This window comes from Molothrus aeneus, chromosome 13, assembly GCF_037042795.1.
Source record: "Molothrus aeneus isolate 106 chromosome 13, BPBGC_Maene_1.0, whole genome shotgun sequence".
NCBI lineage: Eukaryota > Metazoa > Chordata > Aves > Passeriformes > Icteridae > Molothrus > Molothrus aeneus.
The window spans coordinates 10,018,628-10,034,591 of record NC_089658.1 but is presented as its reverse complement, the minus strand read 5'-3'; the positions used below and the strand labels follow the sequence as shown (position 1 = coordinate 10,034,591).

The 15,964-nt window shown below is 45.1% G+C and overlaps 1 protein-coding gene across 3 annotated transcripts in view; it reads left to right on the top strand.

Moving 5' to 3' along the window:
- Nucleotides 1–15,964, top strand: part of SHC4 (SHC adaptor protein 4) — a 28,283-nt gene that overhangs the window by 2,398 nt on the left and 9,921 nt on the right. For all 3 annotated transcript variants that reach the window (XM_066558946.1, XM_066558945.1, XM_066558943.1), the window contains exons 2-5: nucleotides 6,188–6,258; nucleotides 12,134–12,197; nucleotides 13,053–13,172; nucleotides 14,208–14,261. In XM_066558946.1, coding sequence (XP_066415043.1) covers nucleotides 6,191–6,258; nucleotides 12,134–12,197; nucleotides 13,053–13,172; nucleotides 14,208–14,261 — 306 coding nt within the window. In that variant the 5' untranslated portion in view covers nucleotides 6,188–6,190. The remainder of the gene's footprint in view (nucleotides 1–6,187; nucleotides 6,259–12,133; nucleotides 12,198–13,052; nucleotides 13,173–14,207; nucleotides 14,262–15,964) is intronic.

The following is a 15,964-nucleotide window of genomic DNA, read 5'->3' as shown; positions in this document are numbered from 1 at the left end:
CATGTCCTGGCCAAAATCTTGGTGGTTTTTTTAACAAGCCCTTTCAATAGTAACAGCAGATTGGTAAATAAGTAACATGGGGGTTTGGGTGTTTCAGCATCAGAGGATGTGCAAGGTGAGAGGATAAGCAAGGTACTAATTTCCCCAGAGACCATCAGACTTCTTCAGTAGCTGGTGATGGGCTCAGATGGGCTGGGAAATGGCCAGGGCTGCAGCATGGCAGGACTCTGGTGCAGAGGGATGGTCTCACCTGAAGGCAAAGCGGGGCCAAGAGACCAAGGGCTGGGCATTTGGAGCTGCTTCCAATCCTTACCCTCTAGCCCTGGCCCTTGCCCTCCTTCCTGTGTGTTCGAAGGCACTCAGTCTCTCCATGCAGCTTCTTGTGCCCTCTTGGGGTATGGGATTGCTGGGATCTCCACAGAGACCCTTCTAGGAGGCAGGTCAGGTCCATGTTATTGGGACTGCTGCTGCCAGAGATCTTTGGCCTTAACAGCTTAATCAGAGTAAGAGGAGAATTCACCAATTACATGGAGAGGATCTGCAGTTATTTTAGAAAGGCAATAATGTGGTGATTTAAAGAAATGTTGTAGGGCAGAAGCTGTCCCCTGCAGACTGGAGTGAGGCAGAATTTTTCTTGGTGTTGTTTTAACGAGGGACCGTGCTGGGCTCATTGCATCCCCTGGGGAGGCAGCTGTGCCGGGTGTGACTGGTGGTGACAGAGCACCTGTGTCACAGCCACATGTCACCCAGGCCTGCTGAGGAAGCTGAGACCCATAATAGCTCCTGGTCCCCCCAAATGCTCGTGCAAATAACAAACAGCCCAAATACTAATATTCCAAGAGAAACGTGGACAGCTCTGATTTTCACACTGTTGTGTTTCAAAATATACTTTGTATGCAGATTGCTGCAGGCTTTACAAGGGGGATATTCACCATGTCCTTGTTCACATTCTACCTGTTAAAAACCTTCCTACAATGCTGCCCATCTGGGGCTGAGGTTGTCTCTGAATGGTATCCATAGTGGCCATGGCACTTATCTTTCCTGCTGGTGTTTGTTATGGCTGTGATGAGCCTGACGAATATTCCAAGAGGCACTTGCCATCCTTTCTCTTGCTTGTTGGGGAGTGCCAGGGATGTGGCTGCTGCTGGGAAGGAGGGTAAGATCTGTCTCTCAGCACTGTCCTACATCAGTGGTTTCTCTGAGAATAGCAAGGATGATGTTTACTGGACCTAACATGGAGTAAGGCTCTGTACCTGAGCTTAAATCAAAGTGTGAGTCTTTGAAAGATGATTGGTTTTAAAAATTATTTAACTAAAATATGAAAAGGAAATACTATTGCCAGATATTTCATTACAATACCGTTATAATAATAAGGTAAAGGTTGTTTGCAGCATCCTTTGTCTCAAAGGGCTTTTAGCAATGTACAGGTTGATCCTCTGCTAGTGGTTTGATGGTGAATGCATATAGATATATGCCATTGTATATGTCTAAAATCAGCCACATGTCTCTAGATTAAAAGGAGCCTGACCATTTCTAGCACGGTAGTTCAGAATTACTTGAACTGCACCCTGAAAGCACGTGTGGGCACCAGTGCCCTGCACAGTCCTGCTGCTGGCCACGGAGGATGCGACAGGTCAGCCTGGAGCAGCTGCTCCTTGCCTGTGTGGGGAAGGGGTCCAGCACAGCCCTTTCCTGGTCCTAGGTTGCCACCAGCGCCTCTTCCATGATCAGGGCAGGGAAATATTGTGGTATTTCAGCTGCAGCCGCTTCCGTGGCGCGCAGCACCCCGACACTGCCCCCGGAGAGCTGCCCTGCATCGCCCGTCGTAAATAAATAACTCCAGGCGTCTGCAGAGCCGGGGCTCCCGCAGGAAGGAGCTGGGCTCCGGTGATTCATGGCTCCAGCCGCAGCTGTGAATCATGAGCCGGGGGTGCCGGGCTCGAGCTTTGGGCTTTGGGCAGCCCTGCAGCGCCTCATCCCACGGGAACGCGGCCCGGCCCCGGCATCGCCCGCGGGGCACTCGCGCCGCTCTGGAATCGATCCTCTCAGGAACCCGCGGGTTTTCGGGCCATTTGCTTTAGCACAGCCGGAGAACGGGGACAGGGTGGGTTGGGAACAATTCTGTTAGAGACCTGGCTGAGTGCAGTGCTGCAGAAAGTGGTTTTTCAGACAACTAACTAAAATATTTCTATGTATCTGTATTTATGATTTTTCCCTAGTTGTTTTTTTTTTTAATTGAAAACCTGTGAATGAAAGAGTCAGACTTTCCCAGAAGAAAAATTCATTTATCAAAAGCTATTCTTCTTCACAAAAAGCCCTGGCTTGCTGCCCCCAGGCTGTGCTGCGTGGGCATGAGGCGTGGGACAGACCAAGGGCCTGTCTGTCTGTCTGCACTGCTGCTGCTGCTGCAAGGGGGGAAGATGAGAGCAGGGCAAGCACATGAGGAGAGTTAGACTAGCACTGACAAACTACTGGGAGGGCGTGGGTTTGTGCTTAATAATCTTTAATGGGCTCCTTTAATCCTTGAAGGTATCTAGTCTGTTTTCCAGCTGGTTCTGCCTGGATTTTGTGCTGTCTCACAGGTGCCCTGGGGGTACCACCCACATCTGCAGTGGTGTTCACGGCTGCTGGGGGCTGCCTTGGCCTCTCTGCTTCCTGTGGTGGGGATGGCAGAGGTTCTGCTGGCTTTGCTTTTGGATCTGGATGGGGTTGGTGTTTGCTGGAGGAAACCAGTGAGGTTCAGGCTGAGGAATGAGCCAATTGAATGTCCTGCAGGGCACAAACCTGGGCCAAAGTTCTCCATTAGCTGCCTGACTAGTGGCTGCTTACAGAGTTACAGAGCACTTACCCCAGCCCAGTAAACCCTGCTGTGTGAGGCAGGATGAGCACTGAGCTGACTGGCACAGTGCAGTCTGTGTGCTGGCAGGAGCAGAGCCACTGCCAGGGGAGCTCTGATGGTCTCTGCTTTCCAGTGGACACAGCGACTTTCTAACCCCAAGGCTACCACAGGCGGCATCTAAGGAAGGGCTGAGAAAACTTCCCTACCAAAACTAGGGTAAATCATGCTTTGCTCCTTCCCCACATCCTGGCTGGCTTCTGGTGTTGTCCATGGAGGGAAGACAACACTTTACCTTCCTGCTAGGGTGAAAGCAGAGGAATCTCACAACAGGTTCCTGAGCCTGGCACTCTGCATTGTCCTGCCATGTGCTGCTTATTCACATGGGCCCTGCCTGGTGCCTTCTCATCTCCTCCCACACAGTCCCTCATCCTGTTTGCAGGCACTTTCTGTCATCTCATGTAAATAGATGTGGAAAGATGTGTGCATCTTCAATAACTGCTGTTCTCTCCTGGTGGTGTGGGGAAATGCAAGCCAGCCCCAGATCACCCTTTGTACTGAAACACCAAGGGACAAAGCAGTCCCTGGTACCAGTGCTCTCACAGCCCTTTGCAGGCAGATGGGATAACTCTGCACACATTGTCATTAGTGGAGCCCTTCCCTTTCCAGCAGGGGCCAGTGAGTCTTTCCTTCCTAAGAGCTGCTGCTTGTCTTGGCAAGAGCTCTCCATCCTGCTGCTGACAGAACAGTGGGTTCAGCATCCTCTTTCATTAGCCAGATCAGATCTTTAGCACTTGGCTTGTTTCACTGTTGCTGTTCTATTTTTCTGTAGGTAGCAGAATTCTGCAGTTACATCTGTGCTTGTTGCCCCAGGCTGGTTAGTGCACCCTTGGGCCTGTGTCCAGCTTCCCCCAGCTTGCCCAGCAGCTCAGTGAACTGGGCCTTGCCTCTCTCTGTGGGCTTCAGAAGATGAACACCCCTCCCTGTACACCACCTTTGGACCTGGTTTTCACAAGAGCACCTGGTGAATAGCTTGCACTGGAGCAAGAGCTGTGGGCCGCTGTGGCTTCCTCTCCCAGGCACCTGTGGTTGCTGCCCTGCTCATGCTTTAGTTTAACCTTCCCTGCAGCAGGAAGGATGGAGTTGGCATTGGCCCTGCATCACCAGAGAAGCCCATTTTTGTTTTCCTGAGATGTGCTGTTTGGGGTGTACAGGACAGGAACTGGGGGCACCACTTGAACTGGAGTTTGGGTGCAGAAGTCTCTGAGACAAACATTGTCCTTCTCTGCTGCCTTCCTCTTCCTCTCATGCATTGGTTGTGCTGCTTCCCATATTTTGCTATGGAGGGGTTAATATTTTTGTTTATTGTTAATTTTTTTTTCCTCCTTGGAGAGCGTCTTTTGTTTTCTTGAATAGGCTTCTGGTATTCCATTGTCCTTTTGTGTGCTCCTTGGGCTTCTCCCAGGCTCTGTGACCCTGACTTGCTCTGCTCCAGCCCCACATTGTCCCCCTGCCCAAGGCTCTGCTGGTTCTCTGTGCCCTCGCACTGCGATGTAAGTGTTCAGCCATTTCTAACTGTGCCAGTTCAGATAACCAACGACAGCTGAAATAAATGAGAGATGCAGTGAGGTGCCATGTTAATGCACTTCCCTACTCAGGCTTTTAAAGGGAAAAAAAAAAAGGTCTTTTGTGAATCATTGATAAGGTCAGCTTCACTCAGGGTCACTTATGCAAAAACCTAATATTGATTTTTCATCTTTGCTTAGAGTAGCTTCCCACACATCTGTTCAGGATGCAATGGGGACTCACTTGTCAGCATATGACTCACCTACTTCTCTAAATTATTTTTTTTTCAAGGATAGAGGAGCAGCCAACCAGCTTACAGGATGCTTGACCTTATACTGTAGGATCAGAGGTCGTTGCTGTGCTACAAGCTGAGGCTCTAGACATATTTTCCACATTTGCTTTGTTCCTGTTAAGCAGGAATATCTTTAACAAGGCAGATAGCTCTCAAAGTCATTAAATGTTCATTAGGGAAGTAGTTCTGCCAACCTTTCAGATTCTTATTGATGTCCTTCCAGGTCTCTGACCTAATTCTGGAGTTCTCCCAAGGGTTACATTGCTATTGGAAAGAAAGCAAAATAGGGATAATACAATTGTTGTGGAATCCCTGACTGCACATATAACATTCTCTTTTTCACACACTCATTTCTGAAAGTCTCCAAAGCTGAAACAGATACCTAAATCCAACCCTCTCTGAATGGCCCAGCAGAAAAATTGATTTACAGGCAAAGTGAGGCAGAGGAACTAAATATGGTACCTTTCTCTGACACAGAATGCCTCTTCCATCCGTTCAGACAAGGAACAGAGTATGCATGACCCTGCCTGGGTTTTCCAAGTTGTCTCTGTCCCAGAGGCTTTGACTCCCTGCAGGAGAGGTCTGCACAGGCATGCTGTCACTGCAGCCCTCAGGCACTGTGTGAGCACTGCAGGATGGTCCCAAGAGCAAAAATGAGAGACCCAGACCTCTGCCAGCCTGTTGAAATGAAGAGATCAGACTGCTTCAACAACAGAGAGATTGACATCCATAGAAATGCTGAAGGATTAGTAAGATATGGTTGGGGATATACCATCACATCCTTGATATTTTTGAGAATTAGTATTATACAAATCCCAAATGAGAATAGAAAAAGCCCCAGCTCTGTCCCATACAACAGAAGTGTGGCAGTCAGCCTTTAATTTAAAGCAGGTCAGTTGATAGTGTAGGCTCTTAAGAGCTGTTGCTATGAGCTGGAATTGCAACTTCACATCCTTCATCTTCTGCAGAGGTTATTTGTCATCAGACATGTAGCAGTGTGGAGCCAGTGGTTTTCCTTGTGGCCTGTAATGCCTCCTGCTCTCTGAAGGGACACTCAGCTCTTCTGCATGGGGGCTCTGAGTGCATTGGTCTCGAGGGGCTTCCAGAGCGTCTCTGCTCCCAAGGACTCTGTTCTCTCCAGTATTTCCTCATGTATTCCTCCCAGCTCAGTGTCACAGGCTAATAAGTGAGAGTAAGCAGAAATGGTAAAAAAGGAATAATCGGATTTTGTGTCCCCAGAGTGCTTTGCCTTTTGTTGTTTTTTTTGGTGCTATGGTGTTTAAGCCATTGGTATCTTTATTGCTCTTCTCTACACTTTTAGTAAAACAAGATCTATTTAGGAAGCAGCTTTAGGATGGCTGATTTGATTATCCATTTAGACTGTGGTTCTGCATAAACTTAGTGGACAATAATCACATTTGCTTCCTCCTGTGATCCTCCTCTTACTTGTGTACCAGATATTAACAGTCCTCCCTTTTCTCTGTTTTCCTTAGTACATGGGCTGTATTGAGGTGCTGCAGTCAATGAGATCCCTGGACTTTGGCACACGAACACAAGTTACCAGGTAGGTGGTGTAAAACTGAGATTCAGCCCAAGAATGAAAAGCCTGAGTGCTAATTTTTGTATAAAGCTGAGGGTGCGTGCCAAGCTCTGAGACAATTTTGAATAGGAGTTTGCATGTTTTGTTTTGTCTTTTCCTAAGTGATGATTTGAATTATTTGATCATTACAATAGGCTATTTGCATTGGAAAATGAATTGTTTCAGGCACAGACGTAATTTCTCTCCCAGTTCTTGCTCAGAGAGCCTCCCCCTGCAGTGGCAGCACAGAGCAGACATCCCCAGCCAGCTGGGGACCAGCAGCAGCTGGGCTCTGCACGTGGCTCAGCGCTGCCTGCACGGCTCTCCAAGGCAGGGGGAAATCCACTGGTGCTGCTGTGCCTGTGGTGCCATGGCCAGGGTGCAGAGCCAGGACCCTCGTGGGTCTCTCTGTCATCACACTGCTTCCCACCTGATGCAGAAAGTGCCATCAGTCCCTCACTCCAGCAAGGTCATCTAAGGAATTTTTATCAGATGTATGACATCGTTTGACCCCATCTGCACCAAGACCAGCCTCAGCTGGAAGTGGAGTCACAAGGAAAACATGTTGAAATACAGCTGTTTCCATCTGTACTGCAAGCCTAAGTTTTTAGGCTGCAAATCAGAGAAAGATTAATGTTTCATTCTCAGATACAACTGGGGATGTGGTTAAAACATGAAATATTTTGTGGTCTTTTGAGAACTTTGCTACTTCTGTTGCAGATTACTGCCAGTTTCTGGGTGTAGATTGTTAGTACCCCCATGCCTGTGGGGTGGCTGAAATGTCCTGTCAGAAAGAGAAAAGCCCGTTTTTATTTTGACATTTATTCTTGTAAGTCTGGAACTGCAGGAGTGTTTGAGTTTTCAAAACAATCACCTTCTATCCAGCTCTGAGTGCTGTGTGGTGCTGTGATGTGCTCATGGTCCACCAGTCAGGACTAGTGCCAGGCAGCCCCAGCAGCCACCCAGCTTTTTGGAGAGATGGGTGGCTGCAGGTTATCTTCACCTGGCCTTAGACATGTTCCCTTGTCCTCTCATCTGCTTTTCTGGCATAGTTTGTGCTGAGGATGCCAGGAGTGTGGTTGAGGCTTCCTGTACCTGCCCAGCTCTTCCTTCCTGCTGGAGGGAGATTTTCAGATGCTGTTTTGCTTCCCCAAGTTTGTATCCAAAAATTCCTGGAGAAAGGAAAGCAACGTGAAGAGATTAGTGTTACATTTATACCTTCTGGCTCCCAAACTTACCAACTGAAAGAAACTGAAAAACATGAGTCCTTCAATGCCTATAGACTTCACTTCAAAGCTGTCCCGTTTGTTTTATATTCAGACCAGCAGTTGTTGAATGTACAACTGGTATAAGCACACACTCACCCAGTTCCTTCATGTCTGGATGAAGAGGTGCCTGAGATACCAATATACTTCCCTCAGGCAGGTCCTTTACAGACCAAGAAGAGCCATGTAATACATCCAGCCCAGGCCACTGTGTTCTTCACAGCTCAGCCAGAGGGCAAGGTTATCTCCTGTTTGCAAGAGGTGTGTGTGCTGCTGTGCTAACAGAACAGAGCTTTGTCTGGTGTGTCAGGAAAATAATGAATATGAATTACTGCGTGACAAGAGCTTGCCAACTTAAATTTGGACTAGATAGTAAGGTTTTGTTAAGCAGAACTGTGTCAAAACTTAACAATAGAAATATTTCCATCACCTAAAAAAAATGCCACTGCTGACCTTAACGGGCTCTTTTGTGCATGAGAAATTCAAAACTTAAACTGTTTGCAAACCAAATGCTGAAGTGCTGAGCTCACACATGCAGACTTTAAAGTCCGATCGATGACAAGCTGACTGGAGCAAAGATAACATTGATTATTCCCCTATTGTTCTCTCAGGGGAGTAAGTTTATAGACACATGCACAATGCACCAACCAAGGAGCTGCTGGAAATTACCCCATTTTAACCATGCCTGTTACTTGAATTGGGGTAAAAAATATTTTTACTTGGATGGCATTTCACTAAACAAAGAGACATCTTCTGTTTTAAAGTGATGTAGAAAGGGTCTCTAGTTATGTCTGCACCCTGCCTTGATTTATGTGTATGTGCATGCTTAGTTACCTCATGGTATCTAAATTTGAAGATATTATTTACCTTTTTCATGAATGTTGAAAAGATGAACAAACTCATGTTTGTCAAAGTGAAGCGAGGAGTCCAAAGGAGTGAACATGGAGAATTTACTGTCTGTTTTCTTGCTGGACTTGCATTTTCAGTTGCTTGGCAGGCACATGGTCAGGGAAGGCAGACAGTGGCCTCTCTGGTGCTGTGAATGAGCATGGGATGCAGAGGTGCTCTGTGGCCAAATGCCCACAGCACAGCAGGAGAAGGGCTGGGCACTGAGGTGCTTTTACCCTGGGTGGCTGTGGGGTGAGGACGTTGGCACAGGAGATTCCACTGCAAGTTTTCCAGCTCTCTGCTGTTGCCTGCCCATGACCCCACTTGTTCTTAGGGACATTCCTCCCATTTTGCAGAAATCTGTGATCTCAAACTCCATGTAGAGGACAAAGTAACACCAAAAAATAACAATAAGCATAACAAATTCTTCTGCTTGGGGGTCTTTGTATTTTTTTTTTTGGTAATGGTTAGCCTGTGCTTGCTGCTCTGGATACAAGATGTGTTTGGGTTGTCACCCTTGTGCTGTGGCAGGTCCTGCCTTTGCTGGACCCTCATGTGTACTTCTCTTGTCCAGCCATTCAGCTCTTTTCCTCTTACACATTTCTGTTAAATCAAGCTGATTATTAGTCATCAAATTTGGGCATTTCTGGGAAAAGAGGTTCTGTATCTTGGATTGGGGCATTAACTTATAAACTCCAAAATGGTCAGGCATTGAGGGGTGAAGGGTGTCTCAAATGTGCAGCCAGGGAGGGCTGCTGGAAGAAGGCTGACTTTGTTTGGAAGATTAATTTCAACTTTGTTGAGCCACATAATCCCTTTCTGTTACATGGTGTAGGCAGGGCCCTAGATGCTTAAAAGCAAATCCTCAACAGCATGCTTGCTTGCTTACATCAGCCCATCGTTCATCTTTTATTCTGGTTTTGGGGGAACAATGAACAAAGTGGCTCAGTGTTACTGCCCACAGGCCTCTCCCTCACGGGCGTGCCCTGTGAGCCGCAGGAGCTGGGTCAGCCACGGGCTTCACTGCAGGGCTGCAGACCCAGAGAAAACCTGTGGACTGGGCCTGAAAAAAAAACCCCAAAAAGCTGGTTTAAAGGTTTATGGATGCCAAAAATGGGTCACTCATTTCGGTTTATCATGGGTGCATCCAGAGTTTCTTTTATTCCTAGTGTGTGGAGCAGTTTCCAGTTTGTGGAAATGACTGCATGTAGGAAGCGTTCAGTTGTAGCAGCAGGTGTTACCAAACTCCTGCTTTTCACACCTTTCAAATAATATTTGTAAAGTTTTGTTAGATCACTTAGAAAATCACCCAGAGGTATGCAGCAAGAAATGTCTGTACAACTATTTCCCTTACCAAAGAGAGGTAGTAGAAAATATTAAATGGTTTGCTACTTTTTGGTTCCTTTTTACTGGACAGTCGATTCAGAGCATGGTGAAGTGGGCAGCCACCAGACTGGCTTGTACAAGAATTGGCTCTGTGGCTGGCAACTCTGCCTGCAACTCTTGATTTCACATGGGCTGCCTGACATGTGCAATAACTCATTTGTCACCAAAAGAGACAACTTCCCTGTTTTTCCAATTTGTTCTGTATCTGGTTTTCTTTCTAGGTAAGGCTAGACTTGAAGGCTCCAAGTAGCCTTAATGTCTTGGCTCTGATTTTAATTTCCTTTAATATTGAATGAGAAGATGAGTTCTCATTTTCCAAGCTGATTATTGGAATCTGCAAGATCATCCTGCAGGATGCCTTCCTCTTTTTTTTTTTTAATTTGGTCATGTTTGGCCTTCCCCCTGGTAACAGCAGGAGCTAACCAAGAAGGGTATCAGAAATTTACTTTAAAAACATATTTTCAGTTGTGTAGGGAGAAGTACTTTGCTTTTAAATGCTAAGAAGAGTCAGTGTTTAGAAGGGTTTCTGATCTTGTGTAGCCCACAATGAGGCCCCTTTTCTTTCCTGATGTTTTCACTCAGAAAATATTAATTATATATTGCTGTGGGTGAGGTCTCCATTCATGTGACAGCATCCAGGCTGAATTTCTCAGGGTGCTCCCTCAGTGTGTATCACTGATCTTCAGTGCTCCAGCACACAGCCCACTGGTGTGGCAGCCCTGGGGGGCAGAGCAGGGGCAGGAGTGAGTCTGGGGTTCACCTGTGCTGGGCTGGCTTTACTTCCTCTCTCATCTGCAGGGTCCTGGGGGGACCACACTCCTCCTCCCTGGGCATCTCTGCTTCATTGGACATACCTGCCTGGAGCCTCTTGTCATTGTGTGGTTTGCTGGTAATTTTCAGCCCTTCTGGACTAAATATTTCTCAGGAGGTGAAGGCCAGTGGTGTTTTCCTCCCACAGACACAGCGGGATCTGGAAACAGACAAGCTTTCCCAACCGGCTCGTTTCCTAATTAGCTCTTTGGATAATAATTCAATAATACAAACAATTAAACAAACTCCCTTCCCCTTTAGAACCAAACAAAATCCCATCCTTGGAGGTAAATCTGAATTCAGCCCCAAGAGAAAGGCTGAGGCTTGGAGTGCCCAATATGGGAGCCTAAGCCTGAGAAGACGCAGCCCCTGTGGGACAGGGCCAGGGCAGCTGGAGACACTGGGGCTGCTACTCCAACCAGGGTGTCCAGGCAAGCTATGGAAACTTGCTGAGCACATCCCAGCCCAGCGAGGCACCATTCTCCTGCTGGCTTCAAAGCAGCAGCTGTCAGTGAGGAAAAGCCTGTAACTGCCAGCAGAAAGGTTCTGTCCCAGCTGCTGTGCTAACCTTGACCAGGGCCGTCAGTGCTGTGCTCTATGTCCAAACCAGTCACTTCCTGAGCAGAGGCCACAATGTGCCTTGTTCAAGTTGGAAAACAGGCATAGCACAGCACTCTGGTATCCTGTGTGGATTTATCTTTCATCTAGAAATGAGCACTGCGTGTGCTTTATGCCTTACCCTTCTGCTGCCTGAACTGAGAGGAACCTGCAGAGGAGAATGGGGTGGCTGGACAGAAGGTCCAGTTTGGGAGATTCCTACCAGAGATGGAAAGATATGGATTGATAGCTCTGAAAGGGAACTAGGGAAGCTGATTATACATCCCCACTGTTGTTTGGGTTATTGTGTTTTTTGGTTTTGATTCTGTTTTTTTTTTTTTTTTTTTTTTTTTTTTTGGTGGGGGGGAGGTGTTGTTTTGGGATTTTTTTCTGTGGTTTTTTTTTTTTCTGGAAAAGAAATCCCAAACCCCAGAAAGTCAATCAGAGAACCCAGCTGGGCTCACTCAGCATGCACCTGCTGTGCTAAATAGGAAGGATTAAGTAGGGAGGAGCCCCTCCTGCCATGCAAGGGACCTATCAACCATTCTGAAAAAAAGGTTTTGATGGTATTAAGTTGCTTGTCTTCTGGTTAGTTATGTTTGAGGGTTTTTTAATTAAAAACATTTTCATAAGATGAAATGGATGGGTTTGATGAAGAAAAAGAATCCAATCCAGGCTGCTGAATCACTGTATTTTGTTAAATAGTTCTTTTGGTTGGTTTTTTTGGTTTTTTTTTTTTTTTTTTTTTTAACAGTGGGAGGAAAGAAGAAAGAAAAACAACTGTGAAAGACCTTCCAGAAGATTTAAGAGTTTATAAGTGGGCAGATAACAATAAATTGCAGAGTTGCTGGCTCTGTTACAGATGGTGCATGTGAAATGATCCAACAGTTTGTGCTGTATTTTTTTATTTGCAGGGAAGCAATAAGCCGACTGTGTGAAGCTGTGGCGGGTACAAATGGAGCTATAAAAAAGAGGAAGGTAAATCCTGTTTTAGCTCAGCAATTATTTTTCTGTATCTGCTTTTGATAAGCTGGATACATGAGTCTCTAACAGGCTTCAGTCCATGCTGGAATTAGTGCATTTTAATCCATCTGAACTCAGCCTGGATAACATGGAAGTGCTGGTAGCAGGGTGTTTAGCCTGTTTGGTTTGGGGCTGAGGCTATGCCCTACTTTATTTTTCCCAGGATTAATGCTTTGTCCAGAGTTCCTGCTTCTACCAGCCCTTGCAGTGCATGGTGCTTTACAAGTTTTAGGCTTTGGCTGCTAAACTATTGGAATTGGGGTTTTTTTTGGTTTGCAAGAGGGAGCTAATTCACTGGAATGTTATCTGCTTATTTTTATATTAAAAAATTAAACACATTAAACTAAAATGGCAGTGTTTAATGGATTTTATTAAGTAACTGGGATGCAGTGAGGGGCAACATCAGTGGTTGCTGTTGGGTTGTGTCCAGCAGAACTTACAGATTTCCTTCTGTAACTGTGGAGCTCAAGAGGAATACATGAGAGAATTTCTTGCTTTACCCAGAAACACTTCATCCTCCAGAAACAAAGAAGAGTTCAGAAAGAAAACTGCACATTCTGAATTCCTGAGCCAGCTATAACATTTAGCTCACTGGGATTTTTTTCCCCATTATTGACATAAAACCCATTCCTACCAGTATTGCATTCAGAGCTGATGTTTGTTAGAAGATCTATTTGCATTTGATCAAGCCATTATCCTTGCTCCATTGAAAGTCTCAATAAGATACCATAAAACCTCCTTGACTTTCATGTGTTTCTGCCCCTCACAGACTGGGCTGACAGCCTCTTTCTTTTCTTTCTTTGTTCAAAGCCTCCAGTGAAGTTTCTGTCTTCTGTACTTGGCAAAAGTAACCTTCAGTTTTCTGGCATGAATATAAAGCTGACCATTTCAACAAGCAGCCTCACTTTGATTAATGCTGACACGCAGCAGGTAGGATCCATGTACTCAGGGTCCTTTTCTCCATGCTACACTTTTGTCCTCGTTTGTGGCTTCTGAGGGAAGGAAGTGCCCTGCAAAGGGCACCCTTTAGCACGCCTGGTGAAGCTGAATTACATGATGCCTCTGAATTTAGAAATGAAAGCACCTGACATACAGCGCAGGTCCTTTTTGTTCATGATGGTGTGTTCCATGGGGAAGGGTCCTTGAGCTCTTGGCAAACTGTTTCTCTGAATGTGTTGGCCTGTAAAGTGCCAATAAACAAGTCCTTACTGTAGTTTCTGACAAGTCATAGGAGGAAAAAAAAATTGATGTAGGTATGAAGTCAGAGCTTGGCTTTGGTATCATTCCAAGCTATTTTACAGCTGGATAATACATGTGTACAATCAATTTTACTGTGTAAAGTCTCTAGGCTCTATTGAGGTGTGTTCCTGAGAGCCTGGGTTTGCTTGGAACTGGGCTGTGCTCCCTTCCTTCTTGGCAGATATGATAAGGATCTTTGTCCTGCCCACCTAATTCCTCCCTCAGCTGTTGGTATTGCTCCCTGGGTGATCTCACCCCGGGCCAGCAGCAGGTTTTGCTCCAAGCTGGAGCAGGGGAACATCAGGGAGGTCATTTTGCCTCACTGGCACTGAGGAATGCTGCACTGAGCTGGTGCCATGCTGAGCATCAAGGAGCTCTTAGGGGTTGTCTGTAGTGCAGAGGTCTCCTGTCCATTGCTCATCCTGGGAGGGGATTAGGACACCAGGGTTCCTTTTCTTCCTTTTGGGTACAATAAGAAGTTAGTGGTTGAATTAATTCTGAAGAGTCTTTAAGGAAGATTACTCAGGGATCTAGACATTGGTAAACATGAAGGGGTAATCTCAAAAATATTCCTATTTTTATCTCTTTCCTTCCTAAATGATACATGCATTAATTAATAAATGGGATTGTTATGAATTTACTTGCTTGTTCTATAGAGACATATGTTCTGATATCTTCTAATGTGTGGCCCAAGAGCATTTTTAATTAGTCTGTTATGCTTTTCAGATTATTGCCAACCATCATATGCAGTCCATCTCATTTGCTTCTGGAGGTGACCCAGTAAGTATTGATTTATTAAATGTATTTCTGCAGGTATAATGAACTCATGTAATAATTGTTACCTGCAAATACTTTGCTTCATCCTTTCCTTCCACAAGCACTAACAGAGTACACTGCACTTCTGGATCATGAGCAGTAATACAAGAGAACTGGGGGACTGACATTGAAAAGGAAGTGTGGAATAGTGACTCAGTGACTATTTAATAGATACACAGTTAACTTTTCTGTCACCCATCAGTGAGTGTCAGTCAATTCAAAAGCCCTCTGACTTGGGGATCTAAAAATAAGAATGTGAACATAGGAATTGATCCAGTTCAGTGGTCCCTGTGATCCAATACCTGTCATAAAAGCTGTCAGCACTGGCACTTCTAAATTTTTAGATTAATTTTAACTCAAGCAAACAGCTCCAATGAGACAGATGTGGCATAACCACCTTCTTCCTGCAGATAGAGCTGTTCTTCCTAGTGTCACTGCCATGCAGTCATGGATGTTTTCAAGTCAGAGGGTTTTTATTCTATTCCAGACTCTTTACTGTAATGATTGTAAGCAGGAAATGCATCTATCTGGGTTGGATAAGTAATTCCTTAGGGCTTGTTTACCTTTTTTAGTGTTTTTTATATTATTATACTGCACTGCTCTTGCACAGTGACTTCAGATTTCAGAGGCTATGCAGGGCTGGGTTTGGTCAGTGCTTAATGGCAAAGCCAGCAAGAGATGTGTGTGCACAGATGTGCTGCAGGAAATGGGCTTGGTGGAGCAGCTGCTGACACTTCTTACTGGGAGGATAATGCAAAATAGAGGTCTTGCTCATCAGTGATAACTATAAATCTAGTGGCCCTTCACATAAGGGGCAATTTTGTTGTCTTGTTCAGGTACTTTTTTCAAAATTCCGTTTACATTTAAAATGGGAGATAGTTCCACAGGACCTGTCTTTCCACCTGCCCCACATTCAGGGTCTAATTGAAGTTCAGTGTTGTTCTGGGCTGTGAAAGAGTAGGACTATTCTGCCTGATAATTAAGCCTATTCTGGCTTTATTTTGAAGCAAAATCATCCAGGCATCTACATAAACATTAAAAAAGACATAAAAAATAGCAGGTGCTGCTCCAGTTACTTTAGTTTCTAGTCACTCCCTAGATTTGATTTATTTTAAAATATCTATCCTGAAATATTTATGAACTTTAAGAAAAACTTGAAAGGAAAAGGAAGGAAATTGAGTTCACTAGACACATAAGAAATATTTAGCTTGCTTTGCTTTAGTGATATTAACTTTAGAGATTTAAAAAAAAAATCTAGGACAAGTTCTGCTGGCCCTAAGACCTGCCTCTTGTGTCATTCATTGTGAATTATTAAATGATTGTTCTTGTGCATATTGCAAATGGGGCCTTGTTTCCTGCCAGCTGATTGCCTCTTCCCTCAAGAGAACCATGCCTTTAAGCTGTGAATTGCATTTTCCCTGTCCCACCTTAAAGATCCAAAATAACAAAATGCATCTTTAATAATTAAAAGAATGTTATTCATTACCTCACCAATTTGACTATAACACTGAATTATCAAGCCACTCTTTGCTTTTGTGGTATCATTAGAAATGTTAATTTTTCTATTCCAGTTCCCTTTTCAATTTGACTAGGAAAAGAGGATTATTTCAGTGCTGGCTAGAAAGAGAATCAGAAACAGAAAACTGATTATACTGAGGTTGTCTGAT